This window comes from Leucopleurus acutus (assembly GCF_964270905.1).
Source record: "Leucopleurus acutus genome assembly, chromosome: 18".
Taxonomy (NCBI): domain Eukaryota; kingdom Metazoa; phylum Chordata; class Mammalia; order Artiodactyla; family Delphinidae; genus Leucopleurus; species Leucopleurus acutus.
The window spans coordinates 6,391,464-6,407,539 of record NC_139160.1 but is presented as its reverse complement, the minus strand read 5'-3'; the positions used below and the strand labels follow the sequence as shown (position 1 = coordinate 6,407,539).

General features: G+C 44.3%; 1 protein-coding gene across 1 annotated transcript in view; it reads right to left on the bottom strand.

Moving 5' to 3' along the window:
* Positions 1–16,076, bottom strand: part of MTUS2 (microtubule associated scaffold protein 2) — a gene marked incomplete at both ends in the record, with an annotated part of 327,648 nt that overhangs the window by 131,982 nt on the left and 179,590 nt on the right. Inside the window, one exon of the mRNA XM_082859275.1 lies at positions 129–227. Within this exon, the coding sequence (XP_082715401.1) occupies positions 129–227 (99 nt within the window). The remainder of the gene's footprint in view (positions 1–128; positions 228–16,076) is intronic.

Genomic DNA, 16,076 nt, shown 5'->3' with positions numbered 1-16,076 from the left:
GTGTATGTCAAGCCCTGGAACCATCACTCATACCACATGGGCTGGCACTGCTCCACTAATGACATTTGAACACAATAAACTCCAAGTTCAAGTCTCCGCAGATAACACAGTTCACGTTTCTTAAATACCTGGCGAATGAAGCTTGGCGGCTGAAGCCGACATTCTCTTAGGAGAGGAAACTGCAGGTTTATTAGCATCTTGATCTTTCTGTACTTCTTTCTTTGTTCCTATATACAGTTTAAAAAGAGAAAAAGAAACAAAGAGAGTTCATTACAACTGAAACAAACACAGACTGTTTGTGCAAAGGGAGGCTTAACAAAAGGCATAGGGAACAAAGTAATATTTGGGTGATTTGTTGCTATGGTCGCCACCCCCTGTGCTTCAGGAATGGCACACTTGTTTAGAGCAGAGGGAATTTCGTTTTGAGTGGTCAGAGGAAAAGTACACTGCTGTCTCTGATTTGATGAAAACCACCCCTATCTCTGGAGGTCACCGCACCCCAAAGACCCTGACAAACTATCTGGGAATTAAAACTGTGCTGTCCTCAGTCTGCCTGCCTCCTTCTGCCAAAACAAATTTTCATTACATGGAGAAGGAAGCTGTAGCCGAATCTAACTGCTAACGACTCCACCATCATGACAGTCGAGCCGCGGGGGACGCAGTCTGCCTCTAATTAATTTCCACGCAGCTGGTCCACCGAGGTGACCTGGACAGCCTCTGAGCTCTCTCTCTGCTGCAGCTGAGCCTTTGTAGAACCTGCTGGCAGAGCCGGCTGCAGCAGCACGGGACAGCCTGAGCTCGGGCCATGTCTAAGACCAGGCACTCAGGACACAGCACCGTTTCTCCCTTGTGTGCTGGGCACAGACCCTCCCCGTCACATCCCCTTCATCAGAAAGTCCAAGAATGATGGATGGAAGATCAGGAATAACGCCGACCTGGGTGTACCTAGACCCGTCTCCGCCTCAGCACAGTTTATTATGTCGTTTCAGAAATAAACCCTCGAGATGGTGATGGCTCCTTAGAAGCGGAACACAAACTTCCCACTTTGCCCCACGCCCTGCACCCTTACTCCTCTTCCAGAGGTAACCAGCTAGCAATTTGGCGTTTACGCTTCCAAACCTTCTTCTAGGTATTTCTAAGTATATCTACCCAAATACAAATACAGCTATTAATTAGCTAAATGCATCCCATACTGCAATTTCTTTTTACGTACCCAAACTTTTGAAGATCTTTTTCATATCATGTATTCATAGGTCTTTAAAAAAATGCCACATCATATTAATGGGCAAAGATGTACCATAATTTAAACATCCTCCTGTTGACGAACGTTTAGAGTGTCTGCACGTGTTAGCTATTAAAATAGCTAAATGTGCTATAATAAACATACTTCTACTTGTTTCTTTGTACGCATGTACCAGTATCTTTACAGGATAAATGCACAGATACACTTCTGCTGGATTAAGATCCTGCTCATTTGCAACATTACCAGACACAGCCCAACTGTCCTCCATAAAAAGCTACTAAATTTACACTCCCAACCAAGTGTAGGAGGCCAGTTCTTCCTACACGCCCCATGCCCTACCGACACTGAAGTCTCATCATTTCAATTTCTGCCAGACACTTAGAATCTTTTCAAATTGGTCATGTGCATTTCTTTATTTGAAAATTGCCTAATTAAACCCTCTGCCCATTTTTCTTACTGGTGTGTAGGAACTCTTCATTTATGCTGGATATTAATCCCTTGCCTGCTATACAAATTGTATTTTCCAGCCTTTCACTTTTTACAACTTATTTAGAGTACCTTTCCTTGTACAGTAGTTTTAAAATATTTAAATGTCCAAATATGTCAACTTTTCCCTTACAGCTCTAAAAGCACTATTACAGATCATTTATACGTATGTGTGCGTGCAAGTGTGTGTGCATGTGCGTGTGTGTGGATGACTGGGGAGAGATCATTTCCAGGCTTTGGAGAGGGAGGCAGGTATCTGGAGCCAACCTCTCTGTCCCTGTCTCCTTTTCTGGCCGCCTGACTGGGCTACTGCTTCTCCCGACACCATCGGACCTGCCTCACCCCTCTCTATCCTTGTCCACCTGTCTCCTGCGGTTCTTCCCACACACCTGTGAGCACCTCCTCTGTTTTACCGCCTTTGGACAAACTGTTTGAGTCTTGTCGGTTTACCTCTTCTAAGGTCTGAGTTCCCTTTTGCATGTCTAGCCACTACTTTTTTCTTCCTACTCTCAAAAAAGGTGCTTCACGCATTTAGCGAACATACCCCAAGCCTTTCCCATCTCAGCAAACGGCTCCACCCTTCACTCACTGTGCTCAGGCCGAACACACAAGGAGTCACCTTGTTTGGCTCCCAGCCCCCATTCAGTCCATCAGCAAAGCTTGCTGGATCTCCTCGGTGAACATCTCCCAGGTCTGACCACTTCTTCCCCCTCCCCACTGCCCCTGCAGAGCCCAGGTCACCATCGCCCCTTCCTCCTTCTTCAAGGCCTCCCACCGGCTCTGCTGCCACCACCGCCGCCCCTCTACTGCATATGCCCCCAGGGCAGCAGGTGAATTAACTTCAACCCAACTTAGAGCAAGTCATTCCCGATCTCAAAACCCTCCTCTCACCTCCCAAGCTACTCAGAGTGAAATGCAGACTCCTCGCCACACTAACAAGGCCCTACAGACCAGCGCTACCCAACAGAAATACAATGTGAGCCACTTATGTAATTTCAAATTTTCTACCAACAACATGTAAAATGTACAAAGTCCAGTGCGATTACCTGTAATAATATGTTTTATTTAAACCAACATGCTGAACATCACTTCAGTGTCCAGCACTGGTCATACTTCAAGGGCTCACTGACTGACTGTGGGCCAGTGAACAGCACAGCCCAGAAGTGCTGGTCCCTAGGCTACATCAGACACCTGTGGGAGTTCATTTTATGTGTCAACCTGATGGGGCTACGGTTGCCCAGACATTTGGTCATACCTTATTCTAGATGAGAGTAACATTTGAACTGGCAGACTGAGTAAAGCAGACTGTCCTCCCCAGTGTGAGGGGGCCTCATACAATCTGTTGAAGGCCTGAGTAGAACAGAAGGTTGGGTAAGATGGAACTTCAGCTGCCTGACTGGTTGATCTGGGACATCAGTCTTCTCCTGCCCTTGGACTGGAACCTACACCATGGGCTCACTGACTGCAGGTCTTGAGACTTCTCAGCCTCCATAATCATGTGAGCCAATTCCTCACAATAAATCTCTTTTTATATATATGTATTCTATATTCTATAATATATATAATATATACTATACTATATATATTATATTCTATAATTATATATATACTATATATAAGAGTATATATAAAGTATAGACATAATTACATATTTAAAATATATATTTTTATATATTATATATATTTATAAATATATTAAAATATATTAAAATCTATATATTTAAAAAATATATTTATAATTATATATTAAAATATATAAAGTATATATGTTATTCATAATAAATATAACAGGATATTCTGTATTATAAATGTATTAATACATAAATATATATTATTTTCCTATATAAAATATGCTATGTATGTATGTATGTATTTCCTACTGGTTCTGTGTCTCTGGAGAACCCTAGCTAACACACACACACACACACACACACACCACACACACACACACACACACCTCTGCACCTGCTCACACACTCCAGCCACACTGCCAGCCTTGCTGGTGCTCAGACTTGTTGTACTTCCTCCCATTGTGGTCATGTTAGCTTGAGCTCCTTCTGCGTGGAATATGCTTCCCCGAGACCTTAGGCTTGGTTCACTCATCTGCTCATTGCACAGATGGCAATCTTCAGGGAGGCTGTGCCTGACACTCCAGGTAAAACAGCCCTCCTGCCACCTGTCACTCTGCCCCTCACCTGCTTCATTCTTCTTCACAGCACTTGTCACCGCCCAAAACATCCACACATCTGTTTGTTTACTGTCCACCTTCCCCACTAGGACATAAACTTCAAGCAGAGGACACACCCTGCCCTGGACAGCGTGGCCATTCAGTCTATGCCCCACTGTCCGCCCATCTCCTACCGGGCTCTTTTCAAGGCAGGCCATGTCCAGGCATTTGGGGGTTACAGAAGGCTGGACCGGCGGGGTCCTGAAAGCCCAGCCCTGACTCCACTCCACTGAAGCCACGCCCACTCTGCAGAGTATCCCACTTATGGATCATCTCACTCTTCTATTGCCTCCCTCTGCTCAGATTTTAGGTTTCAACGAACACAGAAACTCAGCCAGACTCCTAGGAACTCAGAAGGGAAGAGTTAAAGGCCAAAGTGTGTGCTAAACACCACACTTTAAGGGGTAACTAAACGTGAGTATTTATTCAGAGTCTCAAGAGTTTCCATCCAGCCTTCATGGAGTGCTATCTGGCAGCTTCCATCAAAAATTTAAACATTGATAGACTTGACCCAGCAATTCTGCTTCTACAGATCTCTCTTTGGAATACTTCTACAAGTGTGAAAAGATGCACATTTAAAGACATTTCGTACATTATTCACAACAACAGAGATGTATAAATAACCAAAAATGCACACGGGGGAATGATTAAATAAACTACTGTATAACCATATGATGTAGCACTATGCCACCATTAAAAAGAATGAGGTTGTTCTGTATTATACTGGCATGGAAAGGTGTCCAAGAGAAATAAATTAAAAAGCTAGCTGTTGAACAGTACGCACGGTATTATCCCATATTTATGACGCAAAAATGTTACCTGTATTATAGTTGTAAACATATAAAAATAACTGAAAGGCCATTTACTAGTTTTTTTTTTCATTTACTAGTTTTTAAATGTTTTTAATAATGGTTACTTCTGAGAAGCAGGATCAAGGGAATTTTACTTTTTATGTTAATATGCTTCTGCATTATCTCCACTTTTAATGATGAGCACACACATTACTTTTATAATAAAAAATAAAAGGCCTGAAACCAAAACCAAAATGAAAATAATCTATCAGCTCTCTGAAAGGATAAGGAAGGAAACCAGCCTAGTGCAACCAATTCTACGAGAACCACTTTGATCGGAAGTTCCACGACCCTTCCCCCAGGAACACAGTGCTGCCTGGAGAATTCCTGTGTGGTTCTGGGAGCTCTTGACGGCACAGAAAATTAAGGCGATTAGTCAAGACTTACAGCTGTTCTTGCAGTTTTCTTGCAATCTGGACTCAGCTTAAATGTTTTTTGAGTATACCGTCAGCTTTCGTTTTACTCTGTAAGATCCCAGAGTACCTAGCAATGCCAGTTTTGGTCTCACGGTTTTCCTGCTGCCCCTCTGGCCACTCTCCCTTAGTCCTTTCCCTACGCCTAGTAAAGCTGCCCCAGGATTCTGCCTCGACCTTCTCCAGGCCACTCTTCTGGATGAGCCTGTCCATTCGGCGTGCTTATACCACTGAATTATACCCACTGATGACTATAGAAATCTGTTATTTCCAATCCAGATGGGCCCAGACACCTCTCCTGAGATCCGACCTGTTTCAAGGTGTCAACTAGACATGACCACTTACCTACTGGATGACCAGATCATCACACCCTAAACGGAGCTAATTAGCTTCCTCTCCAATCCACTCCTCTTCCAATATCTGCTTTCCCGGCCACCTGTCCCCCTAGTCACTGAGACCAGAAGCTAGTGAGTCCTCGGCCTTATCCTCCCAAATCTAATCGGCTACTAAGTCTCTCTAATTCTGCCCCCTTATCCACCCTCACGGTTCCCCTTAGTTAAGTCCTCCTCATTTCTTGCTGGGACAACAAGGAAAGTCTCCGAAGTGATTTCTCAGTCTGTGTCTCACATTCATCTTTAGTCAATTCACCCCCCTTACAGCTGCCAGAACGACCTTTCAAATTACGTGATTTTACTTTTAAACGCTTTCCAGGGGCTTCCCTGGTGGCGCAGTGGTTGAGAGTCTGCCTGCTAATGCAGGGGACACGGGTTCGAGCCCTGGTCTGGGAGGATCCCACATGCCGCGGAGCAACTGGGCCCGTAAGCCACAACTGCTGGGCCTGCGCATCTGGAGCCTGTGCTCCGCAACAGGAGGGGCCGTGATAGTGGGAGGCCCGCGCACCGCGATGAAGTGGGTGGCCCCCACTCGCCGCGGCTGGAGAAGGCCCTCGTACAGAAGCAAAGACCCAGCACAGCAAAAATAAATAAATAAAATAAAATAAAAGCTTTCTAAAGCTTTCCCTGGTCTTAGTAGGAAGCCCCAATTCTGTGTTGTGGAACAAGCAAGCTCCAGGATTGCACTTCCTCTGCTGCGTGTCCCCTGCTGTGACACCGTGGTCCCCTACGATGCTCTGTGCTCCCACTGTGCTGTCTCGTAGTCTGGAGGGCTCAGTCTCTCCCTCAGCTGCTTGGCCCACTTCATCATCCTCAAATTCAGCTCATCCCCTCTCTTAAGCCCTTCTGTATGAGTTTCTGGTTTGCCACTGGTACAAATTACCATGATCTTGGTGGTTAAAAACAACACACATTTATTCTCTTACAGCTCTGGGGTGGGGGGTTGTCAGAAGTATGAAATCAGTCTCGCTGGGCTACTGTCAATGTGTCAGCAGGGCTGGTTCCTTCTGGAGGTTCTGGTGGAGAATCCGCTTCCAGCCTTCCTTGGCTGTGGTCCTTCCTCCACCTTCAAGGCACTTCACTCCGGGCTCCGCTTCCATCATTACACCTCCTTCTCCTCCAACTCCTCCCTCCTTCCTCTTATAAGGACCTTGTGATTACACTGGGTCTATCTGGATCACTCAGCACACTGTCCCCACCTCAAGAGCCTTAACTTAATCGCATCAGCAAAGTCCCTGTGGCCATGCAACGTAACATTCATAGGTTCCAGTGACTAGTACATGGACGTATTTGGGGGCCATTATTCAGCCTATCACACCTTCTCTGTCTACCTGAATGAAAAAATGAAGAAACTCTTTTTGCTCACCAAAAAGGTACTCAGTACTTGGCCTATATTGGCACCCTGAATCCCTGTCACTTATTTATGAAGCTTTTCCTAATTTCATCAACTCCTCTTGAATAGCAGTCTTTCCTTAGAGCCCATTCAGCTTTCCCTGTTTTCTTTCACCCAGCGTAGACTGTATGCCTCTAGTGGATGGGTGTCTCTTATCTGGCCTGACCAGCTTCTATTTACTGAACCCATTGCTGACCTTTGGGGAACCAACTCTTCCCTGCTCTTGGTCCATGTGGCTGGGTGGGGCTGACCTGCCTGGATCTGGAGGTGGGCATGTGACCTAGGCCTGGCCAATCAGAGCTCTGCATCACACCAGTGTGACAGAGCATCTTGGCTTAGCAATAAAAAGATCCAACCTGGGATAATGAGAACCCTACCTTGAGAACTTTGCTGGAATTACTAGAAAATAACTCTTTTTCTGATAGATACCTAGGCTGGTGGGATGTAAATCCGAACTGCCTTTGACCAATAGAAAAGAATTCTTTTTCTGATAGATACGTAGGCTGGTGGGACGTAAATCCAAACTGCCTTTGACCATCTTTGACCAAAGGGGAGAGCCTTTGTGAACAAGAAGCTAACCAAGGGGAAAGAAGGGTCAAGAGTTGGAAAACACTGATGATGACCTTGTTTAAGTACCGTGTACAGCCTCACCTTACATTAGCATCATCTCCTGAACTTTTCATTATATGAGCCAAAATCTCTCTGATCTTTTGCTTTCTTTTTTGCTAAGGCAGTTTGAATTGGGTTTCTGTAACTTGCAACCAAACAAGACCTGAATTACAGGATGCCAGCCAGTGGAAACAGCTCCTTAATGAATACATATACACACTCATCTCTCATGGGGCTGTATATTGGCCAAAACTACTCCTTGTGTACCTTACACAGGCTGAGATTCAGAGCTATATAAACGAATGTGTATATACAAGATCCAGAGCCCTATCATTGGGGTGCAAGGAAGAAGGCGGCAGGTGGGGAAAGAACTGCCAGCCTCACTCTGGTCTCAGACAAGAAGTCATAGAGTTTCATTTGAAACATGGTCACAGATGGTTGTCACCCATTTCCAGACGATCCCTACACAGTCAAATGGCCCTAAAGCGTTTCACCATAAATAGAGCAGCAGAACGCCGCCCTAAGGCCTAAGCTGGAAGGTGTTCCCTGGCAAAGCGTACAGAGCTCCTTGGAAGAGGGAAGAAGAGCGTGCGAGCTCAGCTTCTCATGCGGACAAGGTCTTCCACGGCGATCTGAGTGACTCTGACAAGTGTTTGTGTTTTATTCCAAGACCCACCTTGTGTTTTATTACAACCTGTTCATCACGATGCTTAACGCCAAGCCCACCTGTGTGGGAGCCGTGAGAACGTGACTAAAGCTGCCCAATCAAGAGCGATGGATGAGCACGAGGCTGTCCTCTTAAAACAATATGATGGGCTTCCCTGGTGGCGCACTGGTTGGGAGTCCGCCCGCCGATGCAGGGGACGTGGGTTCGTGCCCCGGTCCGGGAGGATCCCACATGCCACGGAGCAGCTGGGCCCATGAGCCGTGACCGCTGAGCCTGCGTGTCCGGAGCCTGTGCTCCGCAGTGTGAGAGGCCACAGCAGTGAGAGGCCCGCGTACCACAAAAAAAAAAATAAATAAAAAAATAAAATGACGACAAATGTCAATGGCTAAGTCAGGATCCTCACTGAGCACATCAAAATGTAAAGAAAAACTCAATTTAAGATAACGGTTAGAAGAATGCTACATACTTTTTTTTTTACAATACGTACATCAAAAAAAAATCAAAGGGAATTTGCAGAGGCTCTTAACCTCACCCACAATAGGCCACAAATCCCTGCAAATCAATCTTGGTAGAAGTAAGAAAAGATAAGAAAAAAAGGATAAAGAAATATGCACAATAACTGACTTTATCCCCCAACCGTCTAAACTTCTCACTCCATCCACCTGTGAAAGCACAGGTAACGGGGCTAATTCTTCCCCCAGCCCTACAGACCCCACCCAAACGACATGAAAAGCCATGTTAGGAAGACGAAGGGGAGCAAGAAGAAAAAAGAAAGGTCAGCGTGGCAACAACGAGTGCTATGAGCATCAGGAAGGGAACTGGAGGAGGTGATTAGGAAAAAATGAACTATGTCATCAGGAAGTAGGGATTCTGATGTCACTTATGAGACAAACAGAATGAGGGAACATTTCAAGGGAAGATTTATAGCGGTTGAATAGGATGAAGAAAGGAAATGTTATCTAGATACGAATACATCAAATAAAAGAGGAACCTGGATGAGGTATAAATGAGAGACAGAGTGCGTAAGAGAAGATTCAGGAGAGCTTGCAGGGATAAAAGATGGAAACAGGTTTTAGCTGCTTTTAAAAAAAATCAACAGGAATATCTGATGTTGGTGGAGAATGGAGTTAATGAGGGAACAATCTGAATACACTCAAGATAATGCTGGATTTAACCTGTTTAAGGTTCATTCCATGTCAACTCCATTTATTGCACGCACAAGGGCAGACCTTGTAGCTGGAAATTTAAAGTAAAATAAAGGAGGTCTCTGTCCTCAAATAGAGACCTACAAAAAAATCAGACTCACAACAGAGACCTAATTACTTCCTGGGATAAAAGCGGGGATGATTTAATTCTGAAGATTGTTATGAAAAGGTAAGGATAAGAGAATGAAGAAGTGGGTTTGGGGGGAAAATATTGTATCTGTTTAAAAGCTTTGTAATCCCCCAAGTATATTCTTATTCATTCATTATTAAGCACCAAGTAGGCGCCAAGCACTGTCCCAGTGAAAGAGAAGGTGAGAGCTGTCACGGAAGTCACATCTCAAGGAGTGTGCTTATTATCACAAGCATTTATAAATGCCAGGCAGCACCCCGCAGTTGCTTCTATGTGTATCACCTCCCTTTGACCCTCTCTCATCTCTGTTGGTATTATTACTTTGTAAATGAAGAAACTGAAGGTGTGGAGGTAGTGACAGGTCCCCGTTTACTAGGCGGTGGCTGAGCAAGATCTAAGCTTGCGCCTCCCTGCCCTCAGTTTAGCCCGCATTTCACTGCCCCACAAAGGCCTCGGTGAGTCTGAACGTAATGAGCCCTACTGCCTGCCTGCAGTACGCAACGCAATGAATCCAGGTGAGTCTGACTCCATAGGAAGGTTTGAAGGGAAGCAGGAGGGTGTACGGGGGAGAATGCTCGGAGCAGAGAGTGGGGATGGAGCAGGGGAACATAGATGCTGAAGGTCTTCTGTTTGGGGGTGTGAGCAGGAGACCAGGGAATGCTCAAGCCAGTTGTTCTCTAAAGCTGGAGGCCAATAAATCCCAGCATTCTTTCCATCCCTGGCCCAACGTTCCTCTCTTTCACTCAGTCTGCGCTGTGTGGAACGACTTACTCCTTTGGTAAATAACCTCCCTCTCCCACTTCCATGCTTAATCTTTCAGAGCAAAGCTTCTCAAATGGTCCCCATCCTGCTCATTAAACTTATCTTCGAGTCAGGAGATTTCTTTCAAACTATCCAATACCGCAGCAGAACCTGAAGCCCCCAAGCTCGCGTAAAACTCCCTTCCCCCTGAGGTTCCAAACTTCTGGCTCATGTGTTGTAACACTGCTCCCTGCTGTCACCTCCATTATAGTCACCATCCCTCACTTACCCTTAGGCATGGTCTTCCTCTTACCCCAGGTCCTGCCATCATCCGGGTAAACTTCGATGACCCCTGCATAACTCATCTGACATCCCAGCCTTTCAGTACTTAGACATTTGCTACTGTTGCCAGGCACCTTTAATCGGGACACCTGGGTATCACCCTGGACTGTGTCATCACCTAGAACTTCACCTCTGAAAATCACACACCACACCTTCTGAGCACAACCTTGTATCCTCCAGCTGTGTTACTGCCACTCCATCAGTTCATGAATCTAGACAACAAATCCCTTTACCCCAAACTGCCAGGCTCCTCCTGTCTTTGCCTCCTTTCTTATCCAACCTGAAGTTGCCCCCAGTGTCCTTCACCTCTACTATCCTCTTGTCTGCACTCTTGCTCTAATATCACAGAGGCAGCAGAACCACTTGGTCACAACCGTCTGCAGAATCCAACCCTCCCTTAACCCAGCCGTCGCCCTCCCCTAGTCCAGCTGAGCACACGACACCACAGATGGAGGTGCCAAGTTTACAGTCGGTAGCCGTAACTGCGGCCACAACCCAGTCCAGCAATTCTCCTATTGTTTTCATCTTTTGCATTCTTTTTTTAACCTATTTTTTTAAATCATAGTTCTACACCTGTACCTTTCTAAAAGATTATTCCACATGGCAAAACAAAAAAGAGCAGTATCTTGTCCCACCCTCCATATGCCCAATTCATAATCATCACTTTCAACTTTTTAAGCTGTTTTTCCTAGTATTTATCTCCATACATGTAAGTAACATGTCTATACTGCTAGTTTTTTTTAAATAAGTTTATTTTATTTATTTATTTTTGGCTGCACTGGGTCTTCGTTGCTGCGTGAGGGCTTTCTCTAGTTGTGGCAAGCGGGGGCTACTCTTCATTGCAGTGCGTGGGCTTCTCGTTGTGGTGGCTTCTCTTGTTATGGAGCACAGGCTCTAGGCATGTGGGCTTCAGTAGTTGCGGCACGCGGGCTCAGTAGTTGTGGCTCACAGGCTCTAGAGCGCAGGCTTAGTAGTTGTGGCGCATGGGCCCAGTTGCTCCACAGCATGTGGGATCTTCCCGCGCCAGGGATCAAACCCGTGTTCCCTGCACTGGCAGGTGGATTATTAACCACTGTGCCACCAGGGATGTCCCATATACTACTAGTTCTTGATACTTACATTTTAGACATTTTAATAGCTCTCTACTACCGAAAATGACAAATTTTCTCTCTATAGGCTCTCTATAGGCACTACCTCCCTCTTCAATACAGGTGTACGATAATTTTTGTTTAAGCCAAAATTCATTGTTCATTTTGTTACAATTACATAAATATTATTCACAACTGAGCAATTTCCTTACTTGTATGACTTTTTGTTTTCCCTGGATTTAATAGTTGCCTTGGTTGTTGTTTGTTTAGATTGTTTATATCTATGCATTTTGCTAATTCTCCCCAGAGCTCTTTATCAGACACAACTCTCCTCTCACAATTATGTAAAAGGTTTCATTTTTGTTTCCCTGGAGGCTTCAATTCTCCATTTTCTTCTGGACTCATAACTTCTTGCACTGTTGCACAGCTGTCATCCCAGAATCTCCCTTCGTCATCATTCCGCGTAATACCTTTGTCTCTTTCCCATACTGGATCCCTTTTTTCTGGACCTCTCGTGTATTCCTTTTTCTTGGTCTGCTTCCTTATTTCGGTAGAGTACCTTTTTTTTTTTTTGAGTTTCCAGAGAAATGTACATGAGAAATAAATTATTTCACATCTTCCATGGCTGAAAATTTCTTCTTACGGTTGACTGTTTGGCTTCACACAGAATTCCGACGTGGCAATCATTTTCCCCCAGAACTGTGAAGGCATTTCTCTTTTAGCTTCCAGGTTTGCTACTGAGAAGTCTGGTGCCGCTCTAAATTTTCATCTTTTGTAGGTGATCTGTTTACTCTCTTGGTACCTCTTTTTTTCCCCGGTGTTGTGAAATTTCGCGATGTGCCTCGTGTGGGTCTTTCTTCATTCATTATGCTGGGCATTTGGCAGGTTCTTCTAGTCCTACAGTTCTGGGAAATTTTCTTGAGAGGTTGCTTTGATAATTTCCTACCCTCTGATTTCTCTGTTTTGTTTTTATGGAACTCCTATTGTTTGTGTGTGTATATTTATATATACAACCTATATATAAATATCTCTTTTTGGATCTCTCCTGGTGCACATGACACTCAGTACTCCCAACAATGAACTCTGTCACCTAACGAAACTTCCTCTCAGTCCTATTTTCTCTGTCCCGGTAGATGTGTCTTTTGCCTGAGCCAGTAATGTTGATTGCATCCTTATCCCTTCCCTCATTCTTACTTCTTATATGCAATAAGATGCCAAATCCTATGAAACATACATCTTGTATCTCTCTTAAATTTAGTCCACCTCTTTTTTTCGTAGTCACTGCAACTCCTTAATTCAGATCACTGTCACTTCTCTTGCAGAACTGCACACCACCTCCTACCTTCTCTTCTCTCCAGTGAACTCTGCTCCAACTCATCCTCCAGACCTCAACCTAGAGGTCTCTGGATACTGCTAATATGCTCTGTGGCTACAAGCTTATTGAATTATAGGTTGAAAGCCCTTCACCTGTCCGTGTTCCCCATTAGACAATGCATCACATGAAAATCGCCCACTCAGTAAATATTTGTAAATAAATAGAGCTGGTTATCATTACTAACTAATCATGTTCTTCCTTTGTGGAAAATGAAGTCAACCTTGAGATTAGGTAAATTCCTGATATTTTGAAACCTCTTGTTATTTTCTTTCTCTTTTTCATTTCTTCTGCAGTACCTCTCTCTCCCCACCTAATAAACAGGCACATCCTAAGTGAGTAATGAGAAATCCCCTTACACACTCTTAGAAGAAAAATAAGTAAAGCTCTGCATATGATGGATCTGTGGGTGGAAAATAATCCAGTTCTGGGGAATCAAGACACTGCGTGATCTATTAGGCACTGAGAAAATGTGAATAAGTAAGTCGTGGTGCAAAAAGTACTTTGTATTTTTGAAACTACCCAAATAGATACTGGGGCTTTATTCATTGCGGCAGTTTTAGTTAGGTAAGCCCAGATGAAATAAATGGTCTGGGATTATTTGTCTCATTCCATCCAATAATTTACTTTCACATTAATTCAAGAACACAATAAAACTGTGCTTTTCACAGCTAACGTTTTCCCCATATAAATATGGTCTACTTAGTATTAAATGAGTGCCCACACGTTAGTTCCCTGTAGTTTTATTCCAAAGGCTGCATCATCCCTTTCTTATTTTCTGAACTATTCATTCCTTGAAAAATCCAAAGCATTTCCTTATTCATTTGTTCATCATGTATTTATTGGGTGGGTCTACCGTACTTGATGGGGTGTTAGCTGTTGGAGAGTCCAAGGTGAAAGACAAAATCCTTATGTCCAGAAATTCACTAACTAGTGGGACATGTAAGTAAGTAGTGACAAGATGATGCATCAGGTGCCAGCCCAGTGGTCTGGCTAAAGATTCCTCAGGGAGCTCAGAGGAAGAGTCAGGTAGGGCCTCACTGAAGAATGTTATGTTTGAGCTGAGGTGTGAACTATGAAGGACAATCACCACGAAGGACAGGACACAACAGGCGTGGGACCATGTGCAAAGGTACAGCACGTTCAGGGGCAGCAGGGTGGGGTATGAGACGTGAGGGTTTGCTCGAGTCCCACCTTCCTGGTCTCTAGCCCTCTACGATCTCCAGCTGCACCAGGCAAATATTAAAAATGCTTAGCATAATGCCAGGCACCTACAGACATGGTACTTATTAACAGTATTAACTTAATTGGTATAAATATTTGTTTAGAACCTATAAGTGCAGTGCTAGTGTATTCAATCATTCCTGAATCAGGGTGACAAGAATTACACATTCTTCTTTTTCCAATAAGGAATCGAAGGTTAGAGAAGTCAGGTAACTGAATTAAAGTCACCCAGCTGTTGCTGGGTCTAACTTCAAAGCTCACTCCCTGTTTCCTCTGCCATCCGAAGTCTGTGTGGCAGAAACTCTCAATTAACAGTGGCTTACTAGTAAAGTTATTCCACTCATTGGAACAAAAATCATGTGGAGACAGAAATATGTCCAAGGTATCTTTGTTTTTTTAAACCTAAAAAGATGTAGCCAATGAATAAGAAAAGGGTTCCGTAACCTTGCTGCTATATTTTCCCAGGTCATGGGCACAGAAGCACTGCAGGCTGGCAGCCCAAGCAGGTGGGTTCTCTGCTGGGTGATGTTGGTCACAGCAGCTGTGTGAAGAGGCCCGTCACTGTCAGGGCTACAGAAAGGGCACCGGCACCGGGTGCAAGTACGGGCTCTGCAGCTGGATGCCGGGGCTAACACCCAACCCGTAAACCTCCTCGTTTTGTTATCCTGGGAAAACTACTTGATCTCTCTAATCCACAGTTTCCTAATCTATAAAATAGTCTTAAGAATAGTACCTACACATCATAAGGTTTTTAAGTGAGGATGAAATGAAATGGTGGGTACGACTAAGCACACAGTAAGTACTCAATAAATTCTGGCCATTATTATTATTATAGTTGCTCATCAATGAACCATCATATCTGTTTGTCCTGTTTAATATTTATCCCATTGTCCCAGCTCGGATACACAGCATGGTACTGTCACATCACTTAAAGCTGCATATACTTAATGAGTGAGGCATTCGGCTTTCATTCATTCCCCATCTACCTGCCATGTGGACTGTTCAACAATCAGAGCTACTGCTAGGCTGGGGGACTCTGTATTTCAGGGTCCTGCGTCTGGTGGTCGTGTGCAGGCTTCTCATTTTCAGCATGGGCTTTAGACTCCTAGCAGTGAGGCTGCTTTGGGGCCCAAAGCGGTTCTCAACACAAATATGCTGATTGATGGATTAAAGACGGACAATATGAAGACTCTGCAATGTCCAAGAAACGTGTTATTCTTTGCCACTTATCTTAGAAAACGGATGGCTGGCATTTGTCTCTTTCTTATTATATTTGCATTTATTCTAGCTCCCCCCATCCCTGCTCGAAGACAGTAATTAGTATTTGGTATTTCATCAGTGTAAGGTAGCTAGTAAAACATATAAATCTGGAATGAATTGGGAAGTTTTAAACACTGACATGTAATTAAAAGTTCCATGATCATCAGGCTAAGAGATGGGGCTACACCATGGTAGCACTTTGCATAACAATGCATTTATAGTACAGGAGGCAGAGTTCCGAAGCATATAAATGTCAGAAATCACAATGGAAAACCGGCTCTCCAGGACCATTTGCATTAATTACTTCTGGACCAGCTCCCATAGCTCTTCGAGGCTGACAAGCAGAGTGGGGCAAAAAACCAGGCGTGTAACCTCTGAGATGCAATGCGTGCGTACACTCTTAAGTGAGAGCTAGGGTTTTGTGCCTTACCTT